The sequence below is a fragment of the Podarcis gaigeae genome (genome assembly GCF_964106915.1).
Source record: "Podarcis gaigeae genome assembly, chromosome: 4".
NCBI lineage: Eukaryota > Metazoa > Chordata > Lepidosauria > Squamata > Lacertidae > Podarcis > Podarcis gaigeae.
In genome coordinates, this window is record NC_139677.1 from 81,025,824 (window position 1) to 81,041,560 (window position 15,737).

General features: G+C 44.4%; 1 protein-coding gene across 5 annotated transcripts in view; it reads left to right on the forward strand.

Annotated features, from left to right (window-relative positions):
- SLC7A1 (solute carrier family 7 member 1) overlaps positions 1-15,737 on the forward strand; it is a 50,978-nt gene that overhangs the window by 8,550 nt on the left and 26,691 nt on the right. For all 5 annotated transcript variants that reach the window (XM_083736765.1, XM_083736764.1, XM_083736768.1 and 2 more), the window contains one exon: positions 12,205-12,588. In XM_083736765.1, the coding sequence (XP_083592891.1) occupies positions 12,219-12,588 (370 nt within the window). In that variant the 5' untranslated portion in view covers positions 12,205-12,218. The remainder of the gene's footprint in view (positions 1-12,204; positions 12,589-15,737) is intronic.

Here is a 15,737-nt window from a genome sequence, read left to right on the forward strand (position 1 = left end):
AGCAACTGGCCTCAGGTGTGTTTTGTTTCTTTGATGTTGGCATGGGTCTTCTAAAACTGCTCCAAGGAAGAAGGTGTGGGGGAACTAAAACAAGAAGATATGATAAAATAGGAAATCTTGATGAGGCATTCTGGCAGGAAATGCGCATCAACCTGTACAGTGTTGGGTCATGCAATAACCCTTTCAGTCTAGTTATGTCTTTGTTTGCTGAGAATTAACAGTGACCAGGTATATTGAGAATGTAGTTTTGGCTCTCCTCCTAATAAGCTGATTAGCCTTCTGTGACAGAGACTCTTTCCCTACTCTGCTTACTTGTCTCATTAACTTTTCCTGCGTCAGTGCAGCCTGTTGGAACTCTGGGTCCTGTCCTGCCATTACAGTGACCTCCCAATTCAGCCTTTAATTTTCTTTTCTTTCATGCTTTTGTTTGGGTTTGTTTTCCTTCCCATTATAGTGTTTCAGCTGTTGGAAACAAACTTGGTGATAGGTAAAGGGTTAAAACCGAGAGTCTGCATCTCACTGCCACTTACTATTATGCCAGCATGCATAAGGATGTAGGAAGCTGATGCACACTGAGGCAGATGGTGGGTCTAGCTAGCCTGGGATTGTCTACACTAGCCTTCCCCAAACTGGTGCCCTCCAGATGTTTCAGACTACAACTCCCATCAGCCTTAGCCAGCAGGCTAGTCTATACTGATGGGCAGCTGGGTTCCAGGCAGGTGTCTTTCCTAGCCCTATGTAGACGAACCTAGGACATTCTGCATGCAACTCATGTGCTCTAGAGTTGAACTATGGGCCTCCCTATAAATATCTACATGTTGATGCAGAACCAGCCCAGGGTGCTTTGTTGCTTGAGGCAACCCCCGCTCCTGGTGCCCAGCAGTGCCTCCGCCACCACGGATGTGCCCCACTGCTCTTGTGCAGTGTTAGAAACTCAGATATATGAGCTAGCTGCCGATTGGCCCCTTAAACCATGGTTACAGTTGCCAGAATGGAATGCCTCGTTTTTGGGCCAGAGGGCTCGAAAGTCATATTTTTTAATACGACTTTTGAGTTCCTGAAATTTTTTCTGATTGTGCAGAAAAAATATAACGGATAGCATTCTAAAGGATGTGTTGTTAGTGTGTGAAAACAGCCAAGATCCAAAGATCCCTAGGCATGCTTTCCAGATGGGGGAGATAGCAGGCACCATCTTGACGCCCGGGCATTTTCACTTGGTCACAAGTGGCCAACAGCCAGGTGCAAAATGCGCCTGATGAATTTTGAACACTGTTCCTGCGGGCATGGCCTGTTGCTCCCGTTCCCCTCTCCTTCTCCTTGGGTGCACCCCACTGCTACTATGGCGTGTGAGGGGGCAGCAGCAAAGTTGAGTGGCGCATTCCTAGGGTCCAGATCTGCCGCCAGAGTCAACCATGTTGCCTTGCTTTATGGCCCTGTGTTAATACCAGGTTTCAAACTGGAGACCTTTTGTGTGTTAGAAAACTCATCAAGGTGCAAATACATTTTTCTGTAGATCCTTGTTTTCTCTATAACCAGTAAACAGGGAACCTCATTAGTGGGGAGCTAGAGCTAGTGGGGCTGGGAGATTCTTGCAGGAAAACAGCCACATTTGGAATGACTTAAGGTGGGTTCCATACAGTGCTGCGATGCGTAGGTAAGAGTTTGTATTTTATGCAGAGATTTAGTTTGCTTTGTGCTGGGGGTGACTTACTTGAAACAGCTTGCTTCAGTCTAGGTACTGGGAAGCAAAGTTTGTTCGGTGGGATCACTGCATTTGTACAAATACAGATAAGCACAGTCTTCTCCTTTCTCAAAAAGTTGAACTTGCAACTGGTGACCTTTTAGGTAAAGATCCTCTCATTTTCTGCTGGGAGAAGAGCAGCATTCTTGAGAATCCTCAGTCCTTGATACCTGAGTTGTGAAAGTCCTTGCTTGGGCAATACGTGCTCCCTCCCCCTTGAGTAAGTGCTGTAAAACTTGCTTTAAGAATAGGGAAAAGGCAGATCTCACATAATTTCTACCGTGGATCTAGGGAAGGGGTGGAGAACCTTTTCTGGTTAGTGGGCCTGCTACTTTTATCTACCCCCTGGTGGAGCCACCCACCTGTCAATCAACCAATATCACACTTTGAAGTCCTGATTGTCGGCAGCCTCCACTCTCCTATTTTGAGGTTTGTGCCTTGAGATCTGCAGGGAATGCCCTGCTCACAGCCTCTCCCTACCCCACACCCCCAATCTTTTTCTCTGGACTTTGGGGAGTTGGATATTATCTGTAGACCAACAGTCAGTAACCTGACTGGGGGGGGGGGCAAAATGTACTAATTGCATTATTTGTCATAGCAGCAACCAAAGAAATCAACATGACATAAATAATATTAATTGTCTATTGGAGAAATAATAAGATAATACTGTATCCAAAGCTAATCCATTAAAACAATTCAACAGCCCAGATAAAACACATTTTTTTATTTGTAGGAGCAGCTGCAGGCTAACAGTACAGTACAACCTAACAGCTCAGTTGCCCAGAAATACCTTTATCATGTTGTTTAAAGAAGGGCTTTTGCAGCTTCTGTAGTCTTGCTCTGTATTGGGCTCCTGAGACTTCAGAGGCATTTCTCGTTTTCTGTTCTGACAGCATAATCGCTGTTGCTTACTAGGATATAGTGGTGGGGAGGTTGGGGCTGTGTGAGAGTGCCTGTTTGGCTCCACTGGTGCACTTGCAGAGCTCTGAACTCGCCACACCCCACCCATTCAGCTGCACTACCCCAACCTCCTCACTGCCTGGTCCTTTTAAGCAGTAGTGATACGGCAGTTGGGAGGGTGGCAGTGCAGCATTTTGCCAGTTGCTCCAGATGATAACAGGGCAGTAGCCTTTCTTATGCTAGCAGGTGGAGAGCACTTTCCTAGCACTGCCAAAGTGACTCTGCATGTCGCAGTATCTTCTGCAGTTAAAGGAGTGGCACTTTTAAAGCATTGGAAGTGAAAGGGAGACAAACAGTTGTAGCCTATATACTATGTCTCTGATCAAAACACAGCTCTGAGTTACAGATTGTGCACATGTCCCGCATCTTGGCAGGAAGAGTGTTTTCTCCCCGGATCAGTACAAAAGTTACATTTCTAGATCTCTAACCTGTTTCAAAGGGCCTGTGGCTCTCCAAATTTCTTCCAGTGGCTTTCAAAGTCTTTCAGAGCAGATGTTTGACTAGCTGCTGCTGCCAACTTCCAGCAGTTCCACTGAAGCCACACTTGTTGATTTTCAATAGAGAGTAAGCTTGCTCAAGATGGTTTTCCTATATCGGCAAAAGCACAATAAAGGAAATAATGGACAGGAAGATTTCTCAGAGAGAAATGCATAACTTAAAGCAGTAGTGCAGCTTTTACATATGTGGAAGGGTTGCGGTTCAGTAATTGAACATCTACATTGCATGCAAAATCCCCTAGGCTTAATCCTGGACATCTGAAAACCCTGAAGAGCTGCTGTCTGTTAGTGCAGGCAATATTAAGCTACTGCTCTGACTCTGTATAAGGCAGCCTCCTATGTTTGTATGACTTCATAGACAATTTCAGTCTGCCATGTGTCACAATCCGGTTCTTAGTACTCCTATTGTTTGCTATCAAAAGTTATTGATACACAGGAAAATAATGCTATCGTCTCCATTGCAGGAGGAGCTTTAACAAAAACTGGTTGTTCCTTAGGTAGTACTGTCAAACAAACACACTGTCCTGGGTAAAGTAATTTTGTTTGGATAATGCACGAGGTCCAAGGAATACGAAGTTTCAAAGCAAATACAAAACAGTGTGATGCATGACTTAAGAAACTGTCTTTGATTATAGACGTGTTCATGCAAGTGACTTGTAACGCAGGCAGGCATGAACGCATGTGGTTGTAGGATAAAAGACTTAAAATCATAGCAAGAGCAAGCCAATTTATAATCTTCCAGGACGGAATAAATCAAAAAACAAACATTGGAGTTCATTGTTTTGAATTTGAAGATGTTAAAATGGAAGTAGGACATTTAGTAGAACTAATTTAAGGCTGCAGCCCTAAGAATGTAAAAAGATGCAAAGGCATCTAATAGAGCATCCTAAGTGGCTGATCAGATACCTATGGGAAGCCTGCATGCAGAAAATGAGCACAGTAGCATTCTCATCTTTCCCAGCATCTGGTGTTCATCCTGTGCTCCATGAATGTGTCTAAAGGTAAAAAGGTAAAGGTACCCCTGCCCGTACGGGCCAGTCTTGACAGACTCTGGGGTTGTGCGCCCATCTCACTCAAGAGGCCAGGGGCCAGCGCTGTCCGGAGACACTTCCGGGTCACGTGGCCAGCGTGACATCGCTGCTCTGGCGAGCCAGAGCCGCACACGGAAACGCCGTTTACCTTCCCGCTGGTAAGCGGTCCCTATTTATCTACTTGCACCCGGAGGTGCTTTCGAACTGCTAGGTTGGCAGGCGCTGGGACCGAGCAGCGGGAGCGCACCCCGCCGCAGGGATTCGAACCGCCAACCTTTCGATCGGCAAGTCCTAGGCTCTGAGGCTTTAACCCACAGCGCCACCTGTGTCCCATGAATGTGTCTACCCCTCCTTAAATTAAAACTGTCATAAGTTGGTGCTGCCACTACATTTTGTGGTAGCAAATTCCACTGTTTCACTATGCATTACTATTATAGTACTATTTTACATGTTCTGAATCTTCTGACATTCAGCTTTATTGCATGAGATAGAAAGAAAAACCTTCTTTTTCTGCTTTTTGCACACTGTGCATAATTTGTGTGTGACAGCCCCACCCATCTTGATTTTAAAATATGGAAAGGAAGTGGATATGGTCAGCAGGTTAGATCCCAAACTGCCCCATCCCCACAGAACACTTTGAGCTGTCTTACCTGTCAGTCAATTTATTGTAATTGGTGTACAAATAATATTCGCTAAAAACAAAATGATATGCAAAGAACCTTGCAAAGGTTAAGTTGATCACTGTGGAATTACCTGTGGCACTAATTCTTAAACAGCTTAGCTGTTCGCCTGTTGACTTCTGAACCCAGTTCTAGGTTGGCATCTAAAGCCCTGAAGAACCTGAGACCCAAATGAGAGAGCACCTTTTCTTGTATCAACCTGCCTCTACATTACAACCAGTTAGTGAGGCTTTTTTTATAGTCCCTGTCCTGAATAAGTTGTCTGGTGTGAGATCCTTTGGCAGAGGCTTTTCAGTGGTGGCACCACGGCTGTGGAACCTTCTCCTCACTGAGCTGATTAATGTGGATTTTTTTAAATATTGTGTATAAGGTATGTGGTCCCCTGGATATGCTGATAGCCCAACGGATGCCCAATTGTGCAAAAATTAGGAACATTTCCTCATTACTAGGAAACATAAAAAAATTAGCTAAGAGAGGGGTGCTGCTGGTCTGAGTATAAATGCCTCCTGTTGGCTTGGTAGTATTGGTTGTGTGGCCTATCCATTCCAGTACCTTTTAAAGAGTTCTTGCAAGTTCCTTTAAAAACATCCCTGTGGAATTTAGCCTCTTTTCCAGATGATTATTAGCCAGCCTAAGTTCTTCCAATAAAACCCCTAGCCTATTAAGCGCAGCACATTCTTTATAATCGTATTGTCCAGTAGAGCCCTGCCCGTTAAGTCAGCTTGCAGGAGATGCTTGTGGGACTTGCATTCTTGGTTTCCATGGTGATATTACAGCATGACCTGATACTTTTATGCTGCCGTGTCTCTCCCCCCCCCCCCTCAAAACTCGGGCCTAGTTCTCTCTGAGGTAGTAAACCTTCATCTGGGCAGTAACATTTCAATGGCAGGGAGCCTTCATGAATGAATGTTAACCTACACAATACTTTTCCTTTCCCCTATTTCTCTAGACATGCTACGTTTCTATGTGCCCATAAAACACTCAACAATTCTGGAAGAACGGTCAAATGTTTGGACCCCACCAGCGTGTCTGAAGTGATGCAGACCAGGTTTAACACCTCAGTGGGAAGTAGGCCTCATTCTCTGCACCTTGGGGGTTTTGCCACAGTAAATGTTGGTTGCGTTGCCTTTTCTAAGTTTGCATTAAACTTCCCATCCCTTAAGTGATGAGGTTCTGCAGTTTCCATGGCAAGTGTGCTGTTTTCTTCTGGCGAGCATAATAAACTCCAGTTTCCCTCCTAATCTGGTGGTGGTGGTGGCAGGAATCTTTGTCACAGTTATGTGGCCCAGAGAGGGCCTAGGAACCCTAGAGGAACTCTGCAAGTAAGCTGTGCCCCTATCTAGTGGGGAGGAAATCTGAAGTGCTTGGGGGTACAGAGACGAAACTGCTGGGTTGGGAGACTGTAAACTGTAAATCTTCCCTCCTCCTTCCAGAAGAAGTGTTAGGAAACTGCCAAGCTCTGTGTACATTGATCGTGCTCTAGAAATATAATTTTAAATGTATTTAAAGAAGAGCGGGGGTAGCCGGAGAGAGAGAAACCTTGCATTTCCAAGGTTTTAAGAAGGAAAGTGAAAATTGCTAGGCTGTGGATACTTGTGTTTTATGTCCCTCTATTGCACGCTCACAAATATATACACTCATTATGTCTAGAAAGCAGGATGCATAGGACCTTTGTTGCTAGAAGACCTGAACATTCCATTTTGAGGGAGAATTCTTTCCACTTTTACCGAGCCTTCTGAATCAGCCCCACAGACTGTGCCTGCCTTTGCTTTCTTTCTCTTTTAGAAAATTGCAGACCACAAAGAAAATGAAACCACCTCCTATGCATTAAAGACATCAGCCTTATTCAGATGCACAATCTTCGGCTTACAGTGGTGCCTCACAAGACGAAATTAACCCGTTCCGTGAGGCACTTCGTATAGCGGTTTTTTCGTCTTGCAAAGCAAGCCCATTGACAGCTTAGCGGATTAGCGCTATTAGCGGTTTAGCGGCTTTTAGCGATCAGCTGTTAAGCGGCTTATCAGCGGATCAGCTGATAAGCGGCTTAGCGGCTTAGCAAAAGGGGGGTGGGGAAGGGGAAAAAAACCGCAGGAACTTGCAAGACATTTTCGTCTTGCTAAGCAAGCCCATAGGGAAATTCGTTTTGCGAAGCACCTCCAAAACGGAAAACCCTTTCGTCTAGCGGGTTTTCCGTCTTGCGAGGCGTTTGTCTTGCGGGGCACCGCTGTATTTAGCTAAGAACGATATGCACTATGTATCAAACGTGGCAGGGATTTTATTGAAAGTACACTTCTTTGCGATGGTGTAGATTAAAGACCACTTCCTAGAAAAGGATAATCTGGGAGTTATACAGCCAGCTTGGAGTCTCCACCTTTTAGATTTTCTTTATAACCCACAGAAGTGGTACAAATTAAGAGTCTCAGATTAAATTCCGAAACCATCTGTTCCAGAACGATCCCCCAGATTTCACTATAGTTTTAGAATGTGTAGCCTGAAGACACTAATCACTAAATATCGGAGATATGAATTGGTATTCTCAGTACTTGTTTTTTCTGAGGGCCTCTTTATATAGTGCATTTTTACACATGAAATGTGATTGCAATAAACAGGTGTTTGAAAAAGTGTGTCCTCTGGGAATGTATCTTAGAGCTGGTATTGGCCGCAGGTGCCTGCTGAGTCTGCTAAACTTAAACTTGTTTTTCTTCATACAGAATAATTGGTAACTATCTGAAAGATGATAGTTAATTTGGTTAGAGTGTGGTGCTGATAACGCTCAATTCCTGTGTGGGACAGCTGCATATTCCTGCATTGCAGGGGGTTGGACTAGATGATCCTCAGGGTCCCTTCCAAATCTATGGTTCTGTGAATATACATTCCTAATTTTCTACTAGAACGATTAGCTACCAGTGCACATTCAATTATGTATGAGTGAGGCAGCAGTTATGAGTCACTTTTTCAACAGATGATAATATTCCTTTCTGACTCCAGCATTTTTAAAGCTTCAGTTCTTTTTTGTATAGGATTTGTAAATGTGATTTTAATTAAGGAATATACTGCATATGATCATCTCCTTTCTGCAGGGCCTTTTGAAGCCAGGATCTTGAGCATCTTCAGCAGATTAAAGCCACAAATCAGGCGTGGGGTACTTTTGGCCTGCCAGGTCTTATGGGACTCCAACTCCCATCAGCCCCCCACAGTATTACCAATAGTCAGGGAAGATGGGATTTGTAGTCTAGCTCCACAGCCACATCTACTCTTATGTATATATTGTGAATGTAGCTGTTAGGTCCTGACTGTTGTGATCCTTTGTAGAACAGCATGGTGAATGTGCTTTTGCTCTTGTGAAAATTATGAAAGTTTGATTATAAGCAGTATTTCTCATTTGGTTATTGAAGAATTCCCTCCCCCCATTCAATAATTTTAGCTGTTATGCAAGCGACGTAAGTTGCATTGCCTTTTCATTAATAGGTGTACATATATCGCAAGAGTCAGTACCCACTCTGGGCTCAATACCCACCCACTTTTTTAAAAAATAAAATGACTGACATTAGTGTCTGAAGGCGAATAAGTGTGTGGGTGATGCTGCTATGGCAATGCTTTCTATTGACAAGCTGTTCAGTTCTGATATTGTCACTTACTGAAATACCGTTAAAATGTAAGGTGCGTGGGTACATGTGCGCAGCACACACACACAGCCTGTCACTCAAGCCTATTTGCCAGCACTGCAGGAAAGAGGCATTCGGTGATGATGCAATTTGAGCGGTTTGTTGCAATCGCTGCAGAACTGCTGGGGAGGTCCTGTTTAAAGAAAAATGTGGTCAGAATAGTTATAAATGGTTGGCAAAAGTGGTCTGAAATGGTTCCCAAAAGTGGAAACAAGAAGAAGTGCCGACTTTGGAAGAATGGAGGACAAAATTAACAGACTATGCGGAACTGGATAAATTAACTGGGAAAATCAGATTCCAAAAGGATCACAGGTTTTTTGAGGACTGGGGAAAATTTACGGAGTATTTGAAAACTGTATGTGAGGACTGTACAACGCTAGTGTGCTTTAAAGAAGCTTTGTGAAAATATAAGGAATATTGCTAGAAAGCAAATAAGGACAGAAATATAGTATTCAATGGCAATATTAAAATTAAGGAATGTGAAGATAGGATTTGAACTACGAATGATTGTCAGAGAAGTTGAGGGAGGTCCAATAAGCTAAAATATGTGATGTGTAAATTGATATGATTGGAGTTTTCCTGGAAAAACTTTAATAAAAAAAAATTTACGAGTTATAAATGGTTGGCTTAAACCTGAAGGGAGGGAAGGATGAATGCTGAGCATTCTAACTGGAGAGAGGGAGAGGCAAAAGATGCCCATAGGTATTGAAGAAAACAGTAGTATCTATTGTACGTACAGTGTCATTCAGCATAGTGCAAGTACCTCAGGAAATGTGAAATACATATAAACAGAATGTTCCCACAGGAATTTTACATGCTAGTGAATTTAAGCCTGTAGGACATTGCAGAGATAACGTTCCTTGATTCTGTTGGTTTCATGTAAATGTAAAAAAGGTTAAAGGTAAAGGGCCCCTGGGAGGTTAAGTCCAGTCAAAGGCGACCATGGGGTTGTGGCGTTCACCTCACTTTCAGGCCGAGGGAACTGGTGTTTGTCCACAGACAGCTTTCCAGGTCATGTGACCAGCATGACTAAACCGCTTCTGGTGCAACGGAACACCGTGATGAAGCCAGAGCACACGGAAACGCCTTTTACCTTCCCATCGCAGCAGTACCTTTTTATCTATTTGCACTGGCATGCTTTTGAACTGCTAGGTTGGCAGGAGCTGGGACAGAGCAATGGGAGCTCACCTCATTGTGCAGATTTGAGCTGCCGACCTTCTGATCGGCAAGCCCAAGAGGCTCAGTGGTTTAGACCACAGCGCCACCCGCACCCCCTGATGTATATGTATATATATGGCTGGCTGAAGCTATTCAACCCATACAGCTACATTCTGGTGATGAATATCACCAGATATTCATCTGGCTAGGCAGAACAGGCTGAGCTTGTAGCCGTGGGGGCATGTTAATGAGCCAATCAAATGGACTTTCTGGATTCAATAAATGGATATGCTATATCTAATCTCTATCTATCTATCTATCTATCTGGTCCACATGGTTGGAATATCTGACCCCTGCATATGCAGGAACAGCTTGTTTTAAATAAGCAGCATTTCAAAGTAACCCACTTCTTGGAAAAACAATTGCTTCTCCATTCTTGATTGTAAGAGGGAAGCATGCAGGGGGGAATTTGCTAACTCGGAAAAAAGTTAGTCACCTCTTCACTGAGGAATCTACATTAAACAAAAAAAATCATTTATCTTTGTTGAAGGTCAGATTCCTTCCCCCTGCAAAAAATATCTGCTGTTGCTAGAAAAGAAGATGAAAAGTTAGGATTTGTGCTTGTTTTGAATGAAGGAATAATCAACAAGCCTCAAAGTCCTACGATGTCACTGGGACTCAGAACTGGCAGTCTAGCCTCACCCTTCCTGATCTCACTATTTGATGTCTGCATTTTTTAAAGGCACTAACATAACCCAAATTCTGCAAGAAGAAAAGCTTAATTAAATCCACATATTTCCATATTAGCATTCTTCTACTAGACATGGGGAAGGCCAAAAGGCTATGCAAAGCACAGAAAATCCACTCTAGTCCTCTCTAAATCTTGCTCCTACTCTTCTTCTGCTTCTGAAAATTACTAGGCATTCAAACTTTTAGGTTGGAAGAGCAATTTAGACACCAGTGGGAAACCAGCAAGCAGGACGTGAGCTCCAGAACACTCTTCCCCTCCTGCAGTGACTGGTACTCAGAAGCATACTGTCTCCCAATATAATCCTTTGTCCAGGTAGCAGCTTTCTACAGCTGGTTTGTGTGTGCACATAAGTTACAGAGCATTGCCTGACCCTAACTAAGCAAGATCATTTGTCTGAAGACAAGGACCGCAGTTCAGCACAGAGCTAGATGTGTTGGGTTGTGGGCTAAGTGCCCAGAGCTTCCCAGAAGTGAGACTGGTTACTATTTGGCAAAAAAGCATGCTTCTCAATGTGATGGAAAGCAAAACATCAAACGCAATTTTGTTTGAAAGCCATAAATTTTTCTCTTTCGTCACTGAGGCTGAATCCTGACAAGGCAGAGGTCCGGTGCCTGGGTGGTACTTGGGCCTGGGAATTGAATAGGCAACTTGTTCTGGATGGGGCTACATTCCCCCTGAAAGACCAGGTAGTTTAGTCAGGGGATACTCCTTGATCCAGCTTTGTCCCTGGAGGCCCAGGTGACCTCGAGTGGCATGGAGTAGCTATGGGTGTTGCTGGACAGAGATAGCCTAGCCATGGTGACTTATGCTCTGGTAACTTCATGTTTGGGTGATTGTGATGCACTTTCTGCCTGTGAAAGTAATCTGGAAACTGGAGTTTGTGCAGAATGTGGCCTGGTTCAGTCTCTGGCATCTCCAGATGGGACTGGGAGCCCCGGAGAGCTACTGCCAGTCAGTGGCTGAGTGACTGAGCTAAATGGACCAATGGACTGACTTCTGTGGTTGTGCATATCCTGTTTTATGCATGATGGTGTATGGACAAAGCTATTTCTGCATAATACCACTTTGAAGGAGACGTGGGTGGTGCTGTGGTCTAAACCACAGAGCCTAGGGCTTGCCGATTGGAAGGTCGGCGGTTCAAACCCCCGTGACAGGGTGAGCTCCCATTGCTCGGTCCCAGCTCCTGCCCACCTAGCAGTTCAAAAGCACGTCAAAGTTCAAGTAGATAAATAGGTACCGCTCCAGCGGGAAGGTAAACAGCATTTCCGTGCGCTGCTCTGGTTCGCCAGAAGCGGCTTATTCATGCTGGCCACATGACGTGGAAGCTGTACGCCGGCTCCCTTGGCCAATAAAGCGAGATGAGCACCACAACCCCATAGTCATTTGCGACTGAACCCTAACGGTCAGGGGTCCCTTTACCACTTTGAAGGTTCGAATACAGTGGTATGTTGGGTTACGAACTTAATTTATTCTGGAGGTCTGTTCTTAACCTGAAACTGTTCTTAACCTGAAGCACCACTTTAGCTAATGGGGCCTCCCGCTGCCACCGTGCTGCCGGAGCACAATTTATGTTCCCATCCTGAAGCAGAGTTCTTAACCCGAGGTACTATTTCTGGGTTAGCGGAGTCTGTAACCTGAAGCATCTGTAACCTGAGATACCACTGTACTTATAAGTGATTTGTTTGCACGTTCTCTCTCCTTCCCTCTCCCCACCCTTCCAGGTTTCATCAAGAAGATGGCCTACAACGGACTTGTTAGTTTTGGACAGCAGCTGGTTCGTCGGAAAGTGGTGGACTGCACAAGTGAGGCCAGCCGGCTGTCACGATGCCTCAACACCTTTGACTTGGTTGCCCTTGGCGTAGGCAGTACGCTTGGGGCAGGAGTCTACGTTCTTGCTGGGGCAGTGGCTCGAGAAAACGCAGGACCTGCCATTGTCATCTCTTTCCTGATTGCTGCTCTGGCTTCTGTGCTGGCTGGACTTTGCTATGGGGAATTTGGTGCCAGAGTCCCAAAGACTGGATCAGCTTATCTCTATAGCTATGTGACGGTCGGCGAGCTGCTGGCCTTCATCACGGGATGGAACCTAATTCTCTCCTATGTCATCGGTGGGTAATTTTTTGTGCTGTTGCTTCAATTATACTGTGCAAAATGCACAGCAGGATCTGTGAAAAACTATTTCATACCCTGTTTATAGCTGCAGTTTCCTTTTCGAGAGTTCAAAGCGCTTTGTGCAAGTTACTATGTTGTAATAGGAAATGCGCAATATATTTGGATAAGGAGGATTCTGTAACAGACTCAGGCTCGGATAGTGAGTGAAGGAGCACTCTCACTAGGAAAATAACAAGGGTGTAATCTAAACCCATTTAAGTAGGCTTACAGGTGTTTAGATTGGGCCATAGTTTCTTGTTGCTCCAATCTTTCTGTGGAAATCCCCCTGTTAGCTTTAGTTACTGTTCCAGCAAAAAGGAGATTTGTGTTTGGGTTCCTCTGTTGGATTGATTTCACAGAAGCAAGCTCTTGTTTTCCCTCCTGACCAGCAATTTGAAGAGTTGGGGAGATATAATCTGAAACAATTCCTCTTTTCCTCTTAGTTAGAAAATTGGTGCTCTCAGAATCCACAAAGGGACCACCTGATAAGGGGACAGAGCACATGTGAACGAACATTCATCACTATGCATACATCTGATTGATTGATTGATTGATTGATTGATTGCTTAAAATGTTGCCATGCTGCTTTTCTGAAACTCGAAGCTGCTTACAAAAAAGAAAAAGAAAAGTAGGATAGTAGTTAAAATCAAGCCAGAAAACACAGAAATTGCCAGTGTTTCATTTTCTGCAACGTAACTAAAGCTGGGGGTGCCTTTCAGCTCTATGTAAAAACATGTAGAGATTTTGAACCCGTTTATTACATTTTTATACCATCTTCCCTTCCATCATCAGGCTGGAGAGCAAGGGCTGCGAAGGCCTTGCGTCTGGCAGCTGCAAGTTCTTGCCTCACCCACCTTCAGAATGCAGAGCCAGGGCCCTGATAGGAAGACTGCAGGGAGGGCAATGTGTCTGTGTGCTTTATTATGGAGGAAATAACTTGTGAAAGATAAAATATAACCTTGATAGAAGAGTGAGTGGAATAATAAGAGCAGGGAACTGTTGGGTGGAGTTCGCTGTGTGTGTCAGATTGAGGGTGTTGGTGGCAAAATGGGGAGGGGGGGCTCTGAGGCAGGCAGAGAGGAAGTGAGATGAAAGGGATAATGAAAGCATATGTAAAAAGAGATCAGGCAATACGTTAGGCCAGGAAGCGAGAACTATAAGAATGTTGTCTCTAACAACTTCCTGTTCAGGAGCAATTACATACACTTTTATGTTTTAAGTGCCCACATTCTGGTCTGGGTGGGTTCTAAGGTAAATACATCTCACCCCACCTGTCTTGTGTGGATGCAGTTGAGACTTCTCTGGAAGTCAGTAGGTGCTGTTTTTAAGGGAAGACAGGACTCAGCGGAGTAGTGCAGAAACTGACTTGAGTCACCACCTATTGACCAGCTCTTGTGAGGAACCTAGGGAACGTCGCAGCGACGTGATGCACGCCAGCCTTCCCCAACTTGTTGCCCTCCAGGTGATGTTGGACTAACATGTCCCATCGTCCCCAGCTAGTCTAGCCAGTGGTTGGGAATGATGGGAGTTGGGAATCCCAGCATCACATCTGGAAGGCACTATGCTCAAGGAAAGTTCATGTACATAAAGAATGTAGGTTGATGAGTCCTAGAAGCCTTATTTGGGCATTATGCTCTTCAGTAGGACGTGCAAGGGGGGGAGAGATGGTGGACGAGCATCCTCTTCATCAGGTGGAGGACGGCTGTCTGCAGCAGGGAGCCTCTTGTTGTCATGGAGACTGCCTGGAGAATGCTGCGCTACTTGGAGCCTACATGGTTTCCTTCCAACTTACGTAGGACGACAGGGGTGCTGGTGCTAGGCAGACGCGTCTCATATGTTCTGTTCACTTGTGAGTATAATGTCTGTATACGACTCAAGTTTAAGGCGGCTGAACGCAAAGTTCTATAGGAAGTTAATTAGGCTATTCATGTGTTCTTTTGAATGCATGAGGCCTTAAACAAGGTAGAAGGGAGCAGGTGTATGTCTGCTCCACCCTTGATGCTGAAGGGAGGTTGTGTGGCCATGCTTGCAAGCCCCTTCAGAGCTTTACACAGGAAGGGTTTGGGGTGTGCCTGGGGTGTACTGGAGCATTGGGGAGTGGCTGCCAGCACATGCATCCCCTGTACATACTTTTGAATGAACTAATAGGGCTTTAGAATGAATAGGGTGAGTGAAAATTGAGGCCCGGTTAGTAGGAGGACATTGCATGCTTAAATGCATTTTTATATAAAAATTCTAGTGCGTAGGAAACTGGCGCATTCAGGAGGGAGCTAGGCCTTTTCCATTGATGTACTAGGGGTTTTGTGTATGTGTGTTTTGGAAGCTTGCATAGAATCTTTAACATGGAGGCAGCAAATAAGAATGTGATAAACCCCGCACCCCGCCCCAATCTGCAGGCCGAAATGGCACAGTCCCAATAAAGCAGTATCCCATAATTATTCTGGTAGTGTAGATTGTCTCTAATACATCAGTGAAGCTCTGTTGATTTTTATTAGACCAAATATTTGTATAGTTCATGCAATTTGATAAATTTATTTTGTTGAACATTGAGGAATTGGCTTTCCTTGTAGTAGTGTCCCTAGGGAAATGGGGTGTTTATTGCCTCATATTCATTTAGAACAACTTATTTTTTTATGCCCAGACAGCAAGATTAATTTAACATGTTGACATTACATCACTTAACCAGGAGCACCTTCAGAGACTTCTGCATCATTATAGCGACTGTGGTTTGAAATCCGCTCAAAGCAGGTTTTTGCTTGGCAGTTCCTGGAATGTAGCTGAACAATGTTGGTCTTTGATGATATCCAAGCTATTTAGTACAGTCTTCCAGTGGGCAGTTTTTGTTGCAAGGAGAAGGCATTTAGCTGTGTGTGTGTGTGTGTGTGTGTGTGTGTGTGTTAAGGTGGGAGGATAGATATTAATGTTTTGCTTGTATTTCTTTAAATACTTGCTGAAGCACAGCATGAATTCATTCTAAGGATAGAATTTGTTTAAGGAGAGAATAGGAGTGGTGGTGTAGGGAAGGGTGTGGAGGGAATGTATCTTGAACTTCAAAAGCTCCCTATTTATTTACATCTCCTTGGTTTTCATGCACATCATTTTAAGG